The sequence below is a fragment of the Leptonychotes weddellii genome, chromosome 4, assembly GCF_054177405.1.
Source record: "Leptonychotes weddellii isolate Sample4059 chromosome 4, ASM5417740v2, whole genome shotgun sequence".
Taxonomy (NCBI): domain Eukaryota; kingdom Metazoa; phylum Chordata; class Mammalia; order Carnivora; family Phocidae; genus Leptonychotes; species Leptonychotes weddellii.
The window spans coordinates 137,208,347-137,224,822 of record NC_138372.1 but is presented as its reverse complement, the minus strand read 5'-3'; the positions used below and the strand labels follow the sequence as shown (position 1 = coordinate 137,224,822).

At 34.8% G+C, this 16,476-nt stretch overlaps 1 protein-coding gene across 1 annotated transcript in view; it reads right to left on the bottom strand.

The window, feature by feature from the left end:
* Positions 1–16,476, bottom strand: part of VPS13B (vacuolar protein sorting 13 homolog B) — a 743,427-nt gene that overhangs the window by 344,134 nt on the left and 382,817 nt on the right. The window contains exon 24 of the mRNA XM_081817134.1: positions 5,650–5,897. Coding sequence (XP_081673260.1) covers positions 5,650–5,897 — 248 coding nt within the window. The remainder of the gene's footprint in view (positions 1–5,649; positions 5,898–16,476) is intronic.

The window sequence follows — 16,476 nt, the reverse complement described above, 5'->3', positions numbered from 1 at the left end:
AAAAGAAATGAAAAAAGATGCACACAAATGGAAAGATGTCCCATGTTCATGGATTACAAGGCTTAATTGTTAAGATGGGGAGTTACTGTCTAATGGGTACAGAATTTCAGTTGAGTAAGATAAAAAGTTTCAGGGATGGGTGATGGTGATGGTTGCACAACAGTGCCACAGAATGGTAGATTTAAAATGGTTAGAATGGTAATTTTATGGTGTATTTTACAATAAAAAAATTGACATACAAAAGTTAACTGGGACATAAAATCATAATTAACAGTATGCTAATAGTTAACAATAGTTAACAATAACAATAGTGAAATTGAGGAAATAACATAGAAAGAAAACAGAGGCGAATGAAAGTGAAAAAAGGGGAAAAACCAAAAAACAAAACAAAATGTGGTTCAAAGACACGGAAAGAGAAAATGAAAAGTTCTAGAAAGAGTGACTAAGATAATGTAGAAGTATTTTCTCAAGTGATATTGTCTGAGAACTTTCCAGAACTGAAAAAATATATACCACAAAACCTCAAATGTTGAACAGGATAAATAACACATCTATACTTAGTGGCAACAATTTACTTAAAAAAGAAAGATTTATCAATGCACTGTGTCCCATAATTCATATGATAGTATACATTAGAGACTTGAGTCAAAATGCAGAAACTTTCATTTCAGGTTTACCACTTATTCGCTCTGACCACAAGCAAATTACTTAACCTTTGTAGACATAAATATTTCAATATAAAAAGGAAATGATAATATTACCCACCTCATAACATTGGTTTGAGAATTAAAAGAAATAATGCTTATAAAGTACTCAGTTTAGAGGGTACTCCAAAATATAAAGCTAATGTAAATCTCCTTCATAAAATTTTTGCATTAGGCCCTGAGTTTAGGCATATTTATATATATAAATAATTCAATGGCAACATTTTCAGTTTAATCAAGGGTATGCCTTTTATGTTCTCAGCTCTTGTAAAGAGAAAGACAATACTGGGATTTACTCAGAACTAGCTGTCAAGTAGTCAGTCAAATACCTCATGAAACTTGATAATAGATTTTCTAAAACCTATTTTGGATTAAATAATTATGTCATTTCAATTTAACTTTTAATTTTCTCCTTAGCCCTGGGTATATGAAGAAGAGCCTGTCACAATAATTAAATGGTGTATCACAATTGCCCTATACTTTTATAATACTACTATTTTGTTATAATGAGAGAGGAGGGTAGAATATAATTACAAAACAATTTCGGGGCGCCTGGGTGGCTCAGTCGGTTAAGCAACTGCCTTCGGCTCAGGTCATGATCCTGGAGTCCTGGGATCGAGCCCCGCATCGGGCTCCCTGCTCAGCGGGAAGCCTGCTTCTCCCTCTGGCCCTCCCCCCTCTCATGAGCTCTCTCTCTCTCTCATTCTGTCTCAAATAAATAAATAAAATCTTTAAAAAAAATTACAAAACAATTTCAATGTAACAATTTTATCTAAATCTATCAACAACTTGTTACTGGGGCAAAAACAAAAATTTTAAGAGTAAACTCAGAGCTTCCTAATTAGTGTGTGGAAACACCATGGGATGTGTCACAACTATGCTGAGACATAGATCCCTTGGATTTCAGAGTCTTTGGATAGGATCTGAGGTAAACAGGACTTTCAATAACTTAGAAATTTTTCTGATTACTTCATACACGAATATCATTTTCTATATATGCATTGACATGAAAAAGGTAGGGAAGCACTGCTCTAACTAACCACAAAAGTTATACTTAAATCTGTACACAGAGAGTTCTGTTGCTTACATGATAGTATTGTTCATAGAATGTCTTTTTAGAATCAAAAGATTATTAGGATGATGATTACCAAAAGGAGGAAAGGGATGCTAGAGCTTTCCAGGAATGCCATGTTCAAATAGGAAGAAAGGCTTTTTTTTTTTTTTTTTTTGGAAGAAAGGCTTTTAAACTGGATTAACACAAAATATATGTGTACACTCTCCTCACTGTCCTCCCTAGCCCCCATTTATTAAGTAGTTTCTCCAGTTAGAGAACAAGGTTTTATTTCCACTAACATATTTAAATATACAGGCAAATTCATCAAAATTACAAAAATATTTTTAAAATGGAATTCAAAGGATCATAGTAAGATACCTAACATGCTAGAACTCTAAAGTAATGAAAATTACAAAGATCAGTACACATAATTCTAGCAGCACAATAAACAAAGAGACTTCAGAAACAAAAACTTGGGCACAAATTTTGAATTCTGGATAAATTAAACCACAGATTGAGTCATAGATGGAGCATCCATACACATAGGAGGAAACAAGGATTGTACTTTCAGATATCATCATTTACTGGCTAATTCTCAAAGGGGTAAATCTAAACATTTACTGGCTGATCTCAAAGGGGATACATAGTTAACCTTGATCTCCAGGTAACTCTTCTTGAGAGCAAGGAGAGAAATTAAACATTAAATATTTAATACACAGACACCTTCTAATTTGTAAAGTTAGATTCAGCCCTAACACTGGTTATCATATTATAACAGTCTTCACAAAAATCTTCCTGCCATTTATGGAAAATAAAGCAGCTGAATTATTTTAAGATATTTCTCCGAGAACAAGTTTCACAAGTAATTGTAGGTTTCAAATCCATTTTGGTCTACTCACCTCTTTTCATGATCACTCCATGTAAACAAGATGGTACATTTTGGAAATATTTGCCACTTTTTCCTCCAAAAGTCTGTTACATGGTTCTCCAATAAATGAATCTTTTGCAGTAAGATTCTTTCATTTATAGATCTTCTTCACACAGATCAGATTAAACCCATAGCTAACATAAAACCAATAAATCCACTAGGGAGCATTTTCATTGTTTATGTTTACAATTCAGTCAGAAAGAATCCTCAACATTCTAAGTTTAAATTAATTGCATTAATGTAAGGAATTTATTAAAATCAGAATTAATTTCTTTTTATGAAAAAAACCTCCCCGTTGTTAATTTCCCCATTTGGGCTAATAAAGACATCATTCTTTTAGCTTACCATACACTTACTACAACAAAATTGTTACTAATGTCATAATCATTTTTTAAGATCCACCTCAAATGTCACTTTCTCTGCAAAATCCCCACAGATCCCACAGAATAAATTTGTTAACCATACTCCTACAATTACAGGGCATGTTCATCTCTATTACATCTTGTATCAAGACCACCATGTCCTTTTGTGTAGGTTATACTGTACTTTGTGCGAATGGCAGTCCCTAGATGCATGAGCAACAGATGGGACCATTCCATGAGAGCGTTGTCTTTACTGGTCTTTCAGTGTTTTTTAAATGTTTCTTTCTAAAAAAAAAAAACACTCCCCAAACAGGTAGTCATGTTTACTTGGACATCCCAGTAAATAAAATACTTAGCAAACAACTGTTTAATGGAACACTCTCCTTTCTGCCAGTGAAATGTCTGTATGATTTAACTTCATTTATCAATTTCACTTGTACTATCCTTTGTCTAGCAATTTATCACCCCAAGCTTTGATTACTCTTCCAAAATATTTCACAAAGTGTATTCTGTGCAATGTTAATATGTAGAAAAAAGAGTCTTTGGTTAACCAAGTTTGGACACTACTGCATTCAATACAGTGTTGTTTTTTTAAACTGCAGGAGCTTTTGTATTCTAGGAACATTTGGAATCTCCAAGAAAGAACTCACTGCTTTTATCCTACAAGAGATATGCCCCATTGACCTCATAATGGCACATTTCTAGATTCTTGACCTATGCCTCATTTGGGTGAGGGGAGGTGTGAAAAAAGTAATTCCATCACTGTGTTTCTCAGAATTTAGAATGAGCAGGGATAGAGAAGTTGCTTGTGCTGTTGTCTAATAGATCTATTCTAACATGTGTTAGAGCCTCAAAGCAAGTAAAAAATAATGCCCATTTAACTGAGTTTGATTGCCTTTACTGATTTGTTTGAAAAAAAAATATCTCCTTTACTTGCTTCTTACTCCAATTCTGTATTTTGTCAAAAACTTTATTTCCACAGGAAATGATATCTTTATTCAAAAACTTAATTTCTACCTCTATCTTTTCTAGTAGTTCTCAGTGGGCAACTTCAGCCTCTAGGGTGTGTTTTGGAAATGTATTGATGTTTTTGGCTGACTCAATCACTGGGCATCACTACTGGCATTTAAAGGTTTGGAGTAGGGGAATCAAGAGGTTCTATGATAAGTAAGACAGTCCTGAAAAACAAAAACTATCTCATAGAAACTTATTTTTAAAGATTTTGTTCACTTATTTGAGAGAGAGAAAGAGAGCACGAGCAGTGCAGGGAGGGGGCAGAGGGAGAGGGAGAAGCAGGTTCCCCACTGAGCACAGAGCCCAACACGGGGCTCAATCCGAGGACCCTGAGATCATGACCTGAGCCGAAAGCACACACTTAACTAAGTCACCCAAGTGCTCCCTAGCTCATAGAAAATTACACAAGTGAAAATTTTGTATATAAACATTTGGAAATAAAATTGAATTCAGTTTGAGATCTAAACACTATTTTTTTGGCATTTCTTTCTTTTTTTTTTTTTTTAAGATTTTATTTATTTATTTGACAGAGAGAGACACAGCAAGAGAGGGAACACAAGGAGGGGGAGTGGGAGAGGGAGAAGCAGGCTTCCCGCCGAGCAGGGAGCCCGACGTGGGGCTCGATCCCAGCACCCTGGGATCATGACCTGAGCCGAAGGCAGACGCTTAACGACTGAGCCACCCAGGCACCCCTTTTTTGGCATTTCTGCACAATTTTATTACACTAAGAGTTCCAGAAACATAACTACTGAAATGAAAAGAAGAATATTGTTTTGTTCAAAACTTTACCGGGGTTGCCACTATTTCAGAAAATGATGCCACCAACAATGATGTCACAACAGTACCACATGTGATATTGGGTATAGACCTTCTCGAATCTGTCTCACTGACAGTCACAGTAATTATATGTACCTGACTACTTCATTAGGTCTTCTTCTAACAGTCATGACTGAGCATTTATACATATATTGAAATACATGTTATTATACCCTGAATTATATTTTATTTAAGATCTTAGATATTTTCGAAACTGTATGTATATGTGGATTATATCATTTTTTATTTTCATTTCAAGAGAGTAAAGGGGCATTATAAAATATTTGTTATAAAAGGGCACTGGCACGTTGGGTGAGGTTAGGGTGCGAGAAATGAAAAGAAAGGTTTCTAGGACTAGGAGGGAGAAGGAGAGGACTTTGGGTCTGACAGGACTGAAAACCACTAATGTCAAGATAAATAATAACATCGTGGTTTGCAAAGAGGGCAGGGGCAAAGGAGCATGAGCCTCTCTTTCACTCAGTTTCTAAGTTTCCATACTTCTGAGGAAACATACCTTTACTGTGTGTCAGTTTTTTCCATTTCAGAGAACCCCCACTGTCCTGAACTACCCCACTACCTACTGAAAGTAATTAAAATCCTGGGACCTAAAAGGATCATTAATAAACAGCCACTGCTACCCCAGCTCCCCATGAGCCTTCGGAACCTGCCAGCTTCCACAGAAGTGAGGTCATCTTCATTCTCAGTCCTGATACAGAACTCTGTGGTATATGTCACCCTTCAGCAGCAAGAGAATTTTTCAGAAACACTTACCTCAGTAGTAGTCCCAACGTCAGCAGATGGGCTGCATGTGCTGGTGTCTGGTGGAGCTGTGCCTACACTGCTTCTCACCGGAGAACCCGGGACCGGCCCTGCTGAGGTTTCCGGAAAGGCGGAGGAAGGGCTGAGATTGCCTCTCCTCTGAATCTTATTCCACACCTTATTCATGATCTCGGTTAGCTCATATAAGAGCTGCACCTGAGCAGGAGGAAAAAAAAAAGGGAAAATGAAGCTTTCAACTTCTGGTCACAATTAACTAAATTACTACCTGTGAGAAAATTAAAGCAAGTCAAGGGAAACAAGAATACATGAAACAAAAATCTATTAATGTCCCACTGATCATATTATATCATGATCTATAATCTATGCTATATAATTATAAGTAATATAATTATACATATGATCATGAATATTTTATGGTACTATGATTCTGATGAGATATGCAGAGAAAATTCATATAACAAGTTTACAATTTTAGTATTTTATCATGATTTCAATTTGAAGTAGATATAACGAATTGACTCACACTTAAAGTTTGCCACATATTCATACTGTGGTATGAGCAAGTTAGCATTTTTGTGGGAAAATCATGTTAATATGGTAATAATGCTAACAAAACAGCTTATTATGGGACAGTGGATTGCTTTTAATATATGACTAATAGAACAAATACAAAGAAATGCCTCTTACGCAGAGGTCAGTATCAGAATTAGATAGCAAATATATACTAGTAAATATGATTATTTAATTACAGATGAAATAATTACCATTCTTATTTCTAAATTATTTCCACATTTAAATTCTCCTTATTTTTCTGAGGAATGAAACTGAAACAGGATTTCTTGCCCAGCAAAATAAAGTGAAAAAGAATGACATAATATAAAATAGTAAAAGGAACTTGTTACATATGAGACTCTGCTATAGATAAAGAACATAAACTATCCAACCTACTATTCCCCTTGGATTTGTCATTCCAATATTCAGAGAAAAAACTGTTTAACTTGCACATTGTTTGACTAAGTTCTAAGATATTTACATAAGATTTCATAAATAAGCATTAATCATGGAATTTGTATGACAACATATTGCCATATACTGTATAAAACAAGCCCAAGGAAAAAAATGCAAACAAAATATATAAGCAAATCCACAGCTGGATACCATATTCTGCTTGCCATTAAAAAAAAAAAAAGTGAAATTCTCATATTTATAAGAAGTTTCAGCCCCAGGACACATCCAGATGATAAAGCTGGCTTCTTATGTGGGCAGAACAGATGCATAAAAACACTGTTGTCAACCCTTATTTGATATAAAACAGTACTTGGGTTATAGTTTTCTCTTGCTTTTTGTGTGATGAAGACTCAAATCTCAGGTTATAGTTCTTTTTCTGTAAAAAAAAATAATCTAATGGCTAGAGATCTTACAAAAAACCTCTTAGAAAAATTTTAGTTCAAACTCTTTTGTCCTTCATAATCAAGAATAAGTTCTCGCTAAAAAGAAACAATTTTGGGGCGCCTGGGTGGCTCAGTTGGTTAAGCGACTGCCTTAGGCTCAGGTCATGGTCCCGGAGTCCTGGGATCGAGTCCCACATCGGGCTCCCGGCTCAGCAGGGAGCCTGCTTCTCCCTCTGACCCTCTCCCCTCTCGTGCTGTTTCTCTCTCTCTCTCAAATAAATAAATAAATAAAATCTTTAAAAAAATAAAAAAATAAATAAATAAAAAGAAACAATTTTGTTGCAAACCATATTTTGAAAAAAGATCATTTTACTTTTTCTTAAACAATTAAAACTGACAAATATGGAAAGCATAAGCCAAAGAAAAGAAGCTCTAAATACTTCTATGGGCGTAAAAGAGAACTGATGCTTTTATTGTCACTATTTCTTATTTCCTTTAATGATTACCCTTAAATAATTGTGTAGGAAAGTCACTAAGTACGTTGTGTAGTTAATGCACCAAGCAAACAGGTAAACTTTAAACATATTTTTATTTTCAAAGGAGAAAGTTGCTATCACAGAATTCAGACTTGCCAAATTCAGAGGTTTTTAAAAAAAATTAAAAATTTAAAGATAAATGTTCCACTCTTATCCTCCAAGCTATACTGAAAACTATGCCAATTCAAGCCACAATGAGCTACCATTACCCACCTATTAAAATGGCTAACTTTAAAAAGCCTAGCCATGCCAGTATTGGCAAAGATGCAGAACAACTGAAACTCTCATTTACTGCTGATGGGAATGCAAAATGTAGAATATAGTTTGGTGAATTCTGAAAAAGGCATATACCCACCATATAACCCAGCCATTTAACTCCTAAGTGTTTCCCCAAGAAAAACGAAAATCTATGTCTGCACAAAGACCTGAATACAGATGTTCATAGCATTTTTTTCTGTAGTAATCTACAACTGAAAAAAACTCAAATGTTCACCAATAAGTAGATAAACAAAATGCAGTATACCCATACAAGAGAATGCTATCTATCAATAAAAAACAAATCAATATGGATTCATGAAAAACATGGCTTAATCTCAAAATAATTGTGCTGAATGAAAGAAGCTAGGCAAAAAAATTTTTTTAAAAAAAAAGGAGAGTTAGAGAAACAGAATACAACTGTTATGATTCTATCTATACAGTATCTCAGCGAATGACAATTAATCCATAACGACAGAATCAGTAGTTGCCTGGAATGGGGGAAGAAGTGTAATGGAGGATAACAAAGTAGCATAAAGAAACTTTTGAGGATGATGGATGGATGCATTGTCTTGATTCTGAGAATGGTTTCATGTGTCAAATCTTACAGCATTAGAAAATTTAAACATGTGCAGTTTATTGTATGTAAGAATATCCCAATAAAACTTTAAAAATCTCTAAAAAATGAGCACCATGTGAGGAGGTTTTATGTACATTTCTGAAGGTGACTGAATATCAACAATACCTTGTGCCTCAAAAACTTACTGAATATTGAAAATGTAATATTTTACTGTTTAAAAATTAATTTCATATACACTTTCTCATTTAATCTATAACCAATCATAAAGGAGACTTAATTGGACTGGAGAGGCTGTGCTAATTCTCAAGGGGATACATTCCTGAAGGATAGATGCAATTTAAGTGGATGCAAAAGGCCATTCCAGTCATAAGACTAGCAAGAGCAATAGCCCAGGGCAGGAAATGATATAGGGGCAATGAAAAGTTCCATCCAGTTAGGCAGGAAGAACTTGCTTTGCAGGGTATTAGGAGAGAGAGTCAGATAGAAGAGTAACCATAAAGATAGAAGAAGAAAACCATGGATACACAATTTCAATGGAAACCAAGCAGGGATGGAATTTCAACAAATTGGTGTTCATGGTGAACACCAAAGAGCTCTAAGTGAATACAAACTTAAAAAGGCTAGCTCATCTGGCATGCAGGTCGTCACTAATCATTAGAACTCAGTTTCAAAAAAAAAAAAAAGAGTTTTTGCCAAATTTAAAAGCCTTTTCATATAAAGCATAGCCCTTGCCCAGTCTAATTTTGCTTAAAGATAAAAATGAAAATCAGGGGCTCAGAAAAATTAAAAATGAGTGGTACTAGAATACAAATCCAGTTTTGTCTAAATCCAATGCTGTGTTCCTAGACAGTGATGTCAAATTCCACTGCCTTTCTGAAAACTGAACATAATTTTATAGCAATAAAAACTATGAATAAACAGGATAAAAAGCATAAATCCATTCTTTCTCTAGTTCCACATACTTACAACCCCAAAATGCAAATATGGTTTTATGTTCCTAGAAATGCTTTTATAAGAAAACAAAATATATCTATTTATTGGCTAAAGGAAATTGAAATTTATTATATTAAAAATAGGATTCTACAGGGTCTCTTAATTTTAGAATAAATACAATTTTTAAGGTCAAAGAGACTTTAAAGAGAATTGGGTAACTTCGGTAAAACAGTTAAGTTAAAGGGAAGGGCTAATGAAAATCACCCTTAGAAACAAAAACTCTGAATATTCAACTGGGTTAAATATTTATACTAAGGCACTTGAATGGCAGTCAGTTCTAGGAACTGACTTAGTAGCTTAGTTCACCATAGTTGATACACAGACCTACAATAATGTCTAACATGACAATGAATTTGTTCTGGGCATGCCTTATATGCAGAGCTTGCCCTTTATTTTAAAATATATAAACTACTTGAAGATTTTGTATCTAAGCAATAATGAATCAAATTAATTAATATACCAGTATCAAAACTTCTGATATTACTCTAATGGATAAACAAAAAAATGGTATTTATGAAGGAATTATTTCCTTAATGGAATCAAGAATCTTATGTACTGGCTACAAATCAATACTCTGCAAAGCTTCTGATAACACATGCAAAATTTGGTGGGTATATACAATGTTTTAGGGAACAGGTTCACAGCTTTTATCAGATTCTCAAGGAAGTCCATGGCACAGAAAAGAACAAGAAGCACTGTCATTCACAAAAACAAAAACAAAACAGATGGATTAGTGAGAAACCATTAACAACAACAACAACAAAAAGGTTATTTTGAGTCATTAATCTTAAAAACAAGTGATAAATTTTAGGATGCCTGTGAATGTATTTTAGGGGCTCACGATATTCTTTATAAGGTAGGATACCCAGAAAATAAAAATCGACCTACAGATATATTTCATCAAGAAAGATTAAACATTTTTGGTACAAGATGCCATAAAGGTAATTAGCTGTGTTACAAATACAAGGTTTGTATTTATAGAGCCTAAGGGAAGCTCTTCAAATTGCTAAGAAATTTAATAGAAAAATTGGGTAAATGATATAAATTATCAATTCATAAAACAAATTCATTGGCCAATAAACATTCAAAAACTGTTCAACCTTATTAATAATCAGGAAAATACAAATGTATGTAAATAATATGAACTGTCAATTCACAAATGCAATGGCCAATAATCATTTAAAAAGATGCTCAAATCTCTGGTTTCATTTCCCATCAGCCTGAGAGACTTCCTTTAGGATATCTTATAGTGCAGTACTACTGGTGATAGATTCCTTTATGTGAAAATGTCTTTATTTGGTCTTTATTCATAAACATGTATTTTTTTTTAATTTAGAATTTTGTGTTGAGAGGCTATTTTTTTTTCTCTCACAATTTAAAGGTGTTGCTCTTCTGACCTTTACACTCAGAAGAAGTAAGCTAACAATCAAATCTTGGTTCTCTTGTACGTAATGCGTTATTTTTCTCATAATACTTTCAAGATTTGCTCTTTATCTGTGGCTTTCAACAGTTGCATTAAGATGCGTGTAGGCATGGCCTTCTTCATGTTGTATGGGCCAAGAGCAGGCCACCCCACAATGGGTCACTGTGACATGAAGATTATATCGAATTAAAAAACAATCAAAAATGGGGCTCCTTGGTGGCTCAGATGGTTAAGTGTCTGCCTTCAGCTCAGGTCATGATTCCAGGGTCCTGGGATGGAGCCCCGCATTGGGCTCCTTGCTCAGCGAGGAGCCTGCTTCTCCCTCCGCCTGGTGCTCCCCCTGCTTGTACTCTCCCTTTCCCTCTCTCTGGCAAATAAGTAAATCTTTAAAAACAAACAAACAAACAAAACAAAACCCAGCAGATTCAGGAAAAGCTCTTTACCTCCCCCAACAACTGCATCAAGGAATTTAGGTGGAGGACCTGCTTCAGGAAGAGAACTATGACCACAAAGAACTACAATATGATATGAAGGAGGTATGGTAGATAGGGAGGAACGTAGCAAGGCCTGTTTGATCAAATTCCTCTATGTCCCATTATTTCTGAGTGGCCCAGCAAACATTAACTTACTAAACATTTATTCTTTTTCATCTTCCTGTAAATTGTATTCCTTTCCTCTCAAGTCCCAGACCCCTATCCCTTCTCCTTAGTCCAAGATGACATACATATATACCTAATTTTGCCTATCTTTGGAATTTCCATTTCTTGTGGATTCCCCACACATGTTATTTTTGTTATTGTTTCAAGTTTTTATTTTATTATTTATTAAAGATTTTATTTATTTATTTGACAGAGAGAGACACAGTGAGAGAGGGAACACAAGCAGGGGGAGTGGGAGAGGGAGAAGCAGGCTTCCTGCAGAGCAGGGAGCCTGATGCGGGGCTCGATCCCAGGACCCCAGGATCATGACCTGAGCCAAAGGCAGATGCTTAATGACTGAGCCACCCAGGCGCGTCTCAAGTTTTTATTTAAATTCGAGTTAGTTAAGATATAGGGTAATACTGGTTTCAGGAACAGATTTTAATGATTCATCACTTACATATAACACCCAGTGCTCATTATAACAAGTGCCTGCCTTAATGTCCATCACCCATTTGGCTCATCCCCCACCCACCTCCCTCCATCAACCCTCAGTTTGTTCTCTATAGTTAAAAGTCTCTTATGGTTTGCCTCCCTCTTTTCCCCCCCACCTGCCCCTATGCTCATCTGTTTTGTTTCTTTAATTCCACATATGAGTGAAATCATATGGTATTTGTCTTTCTCTGACTGACTTAATTCACTTAGCATAATAGACTCTATCTCCATCTGCGTCATTGCAAATGGCAAGATTTCATTCTTTTTGATGGCTGAGTATTATTCCATTGTATGTATGTATGTGTATGCCTATGTTCTCCTCTAGGATTTTGATGGTTTCCTGTCTCACATTTAGGTCTTTCAACCCATGCACATGCTATTAAATTTGATTTTCTGTTAATCTGTCTGATGTCAATTTGATTCTTAATTCACCTAGAAGGACCTTGAAGAGACAGAATATTCTCCCTCCTCGACAGTGTGTTTATCTTATTCATCTTCATTTTCCTCATTTCTGGATTAGGTATGTAGTACTGGACTTGCAGTACTCAGTAAGTATTTTTCTACACATGGGAAAAAAAAAAATCAAATCATCTCTTGTAACTTTGACAGTATCTAGAAGGAGTCTGGAAGCCTATACTAAAGCAACCCCTCACAAGAAAGCAGTTTACTTGGAGTCTGTCTCTCTTTTTTTTTTTTTTAAGTAGGTTCCACGTCCAGCACGGAGCCCAACATAGGGGTTGAACTAACAACCATGAGACAAGACCTAAGCCAAAATCAAGGGTTCAACACTCAACCAACTGGGCCACCCAGGTGCCCCTGGAGTCTCATTTTTAATCATTAAAATTTAGGCTAACCTGGCACACAAGGATATAAAATAGTATTAACTCTTTACCAAATCTTTGAGTACACAATGATTCTTCAAAGTGTTTTGTGGCTTCCTAGCCCTTCGGGAACACTGCTAAATTCCACCAGGATATTTATAACAATCTACAAAGAGGGTCTCACATTTTATATCAGAGTCAATCTAAACTAACAAAATGGCATTCATATAGCATTTCAGAGTTCATAAGGTGTTTTCACAACATTTCATAAATATCTCACATAAACTTCCTGATAATCCTGTGATCAACTTTGGTTATAGAAGCTGGTAATAATCAAACAGAAGTTGGTTTATAATGACTTATGAAGAAGACAAAATTGGAATTAAATGAATAGATAAAAATTATTACATTTTGGGTAAAGGGATTCTTGAGGCATGAGGTTCATTCAGCCTCGGTTTATTTCTCAAAAATAAAAGGTCTTGGTATTTGGGGAGCAGCAGCAAGGAGGCTCTGGGAGCCAGGTGATGGAGGTAACGACAAAAGAAGGAAGGAGACATGAGAAGGAAACACCAGACCAAAACTAAGCTCTATCTAGGTGATGACTTTGTTTAGAACCAGTTTATAAAAACAACAACAAAACCTGAGCTCGATTCCAAACAAAGTGGATGTCCACTAGCTCTAGGCTTGAACCACATTACATTTAATTTACATTTAATTCACATTACATTTCATAAGATTCCACAGAAATTGTGATACTACTGAGTATCTCAAAGTAAAAGAAAATTTTTTAAAAAGATGTGCTACGGTGAGCGCTGTGAATTGTGTAAAACTGTTGAATCACAGACCTGTACCTCTGAAACAAATAATACATTATATGTTAAAAAAAAGAAGATAGTAGGAAGGGTAAAATGAAGGGGGGGAAATCGGAGGGGGAGACGAACCATGAGAGACTATGGACTCTGAGAAACAAACTGAGGATTCTAGAGGGGAGGGGGTGGGGGGATGGGTTAGCCTGGTGATGGGTATTAAAGAGGGCATGTATTGAATGGAGCACTGGGTGTTATACGCAAACAATGAATCATGGAACACTACATCAAAAACTAATAATGTAATGTATGGTGATTAACATAATAAAATTAAAGAAAATAAGAAAGATTAATAGTGGCTTCCCACTATTGGGAATAAAATTTATTCTCAGCTAGGACAGCTATGGATATCCAGAACATGTAGAGTAGGACAATCCTCTCAAGGCTAAAATGACATTCGTAAGTTCCTAAAATAGAAGGTCTCTGGTGGATGACTCCAGGTAACAGTTAGCTATCATATAAGGATTAACCTACTACTAAATATAAACTATGAATATAAAAAATTTTTCTATTTTCTCCAGAAGTTTCTTCACTTGGCATAGTGATTGATATTCTTCCACAATGTTGCATTTTATCAATAATTGCCTGAGTAGTATTATATCGTATGGATAGGCCATAATGTGTTTAATTATTCATCTATTGATGAACATTTGGGTTGTGTTCAGTTTTAGCCTATACAATAAAGCTGCCAAATACATCTGTGTAGAAGTCTCTGCATGGACATATATTTTTGTTTCTCTGAGGAAAAAACTTAGGGAGGAATGACTAGGTCATATGCTAAGTGCACGTTATTCTTTTTTCAGGAATTTCCAAGTTGTTTCCAAAGTTGTGTAATTTTCACATTCCCAGCTACAGAATACAAAGAGTTCTAGATGGTTCACAATGCTCATTGTTTTTATTTTAGCCAATCTAATCAGTGTATAGTGGACTGTCTTCATGTTTTATTTTGTTTTTCCCTGATGAATAATGATGATGAGCACCTTTTCACGTGCTTACTGACCAGTAACATCCTCATTGGTAAATGTTTGTTCAAATCTTAGCCCTGGTCTTTGTCTTCATTTATTTTTTTTTAACTGTTCTTTGTCATCATGTTATCAAGTAGAAAGCATTCTTTAAATATTCTAGATAACAGACTCTTGATTTCAGCTCAGGTCTTGATCTTGGGTTTGTGGGATCGAGCCCTGCAACAGGATCCCTGCTCAGCGGAGAGTGGGCTTGTGATTCTTTCCCTCTCCCTCTGCCTCTCCTGCCCCACACACGTGCTCTAATAAATTAAAACTGTATTGAATAAACCTTTCTCCTAGTGTATGGTTTTCTGCTATCTTACTATGTCTTTCAAAGAGAAAATGTTTTTAAACTTGATTATACCCAATATCAAGATCAATTTGGGGAGAGCTGCCATTTGAACAATATTGACTCATCCAATCTATGAACAGGTATATCTCTCCAGTTAGGTTCTTTAAATTCTCCCAGCAATGATTTCTGGTTTTCAAGGTACAGGTCTTGGACATCTTTAGTTAGATACATTTGTTTATGTTTCTGGGGACCTTATATAAATGGAATGGGTTCATTCCATTTTCCAATTGTTTCCTGCTACTATATGAAAATACAATTGATTTTTATTCATTACTCTTGTCTCCTGCAACCTTGATAATTTTATTAACTCCAGTAATAGGTTGTTAATTCCTCTAGGATTTTCTATAAAACATTTTATCATAAACAAATAGATCTTTACTTCTTTCCTTATCTTTATGCCTTTTAATTTCCTTTGTTTGGTTTATTGGAATGGCTAGGACATCCAGTATGATACAGAGCAAGTAGTAAAAGCAGGCATTCTGGGCTTTTTTCATATTTTAGTGGAAAACAATTCAGTATGATATTAAGTATGATATTTCATTTCCTACATACATCCTTTATCAGTTCTGAGAAATTCTCTAATATTTGTAATTTGCTAAGAGTTTTTATCATGAATGGGTGGTTAAATTTTATCAGATGTTTTACCTGCATCTATGGAAATTATCATAGGATTTTTCTCACCTCTTTTACTGATATGGTGAATTCTACCAAATGATTTTTGAATATTAAACCAAACTTGAATTTCTAAGATGAATCCTACTTTATCACCATTTACTAACTTTTTTATGTACTGCTATATTGATTTGCTAATATTTGATTAAGAATTTTTACATCTATTTTCATGAGGGATATTGATTTCTAATTCCTTCTTTTGTAAAGACTTTTTCAGAATTTGGTAATAGGTTACTGGCTTCATAAAACAATCTGGGAAGAAATCCTTCATTCTCTATCTCTGGAAAAAAAATTTGTGAAAATTTCCTATATTTTTCCCTTGAATATTTGATAAAATTCACCCACTGGGGCCTGAACTTTTTTTTAAAACTTATTTTGATAGCATATTTAATTTCTTTTATAGATATAAAAGGATATTCAGATCTACTTTGTATCATTTTTTGTAAAGTTATTTTACAGTAAAAATTTCTATTTCATCTAAATTGTTACACTTGCTGGCATAAAGTTGTTCATATTCTATTATTCTTTTAAAGTCTATAGGATCTGTGTGATAATGCTCTTCCTTCATTCCCAATATTGGTAATTTGTATTTTATCTTTCTCTCTTTCCTTATTGTACTAGTCATCTCTGCTCTTTTATTGTTTTTGGCCTTTTACTTCTTCTTTTTTTTTTTTTTTCTTATGTTAATCCCCATACATTACATCATTAGTTTTAGATGAAGTGTTCCATGATTCATTGTTTGTGCATAACACCTAGTGCTCCATGCAGAATGTGCCCTCCTCAATACCCCCC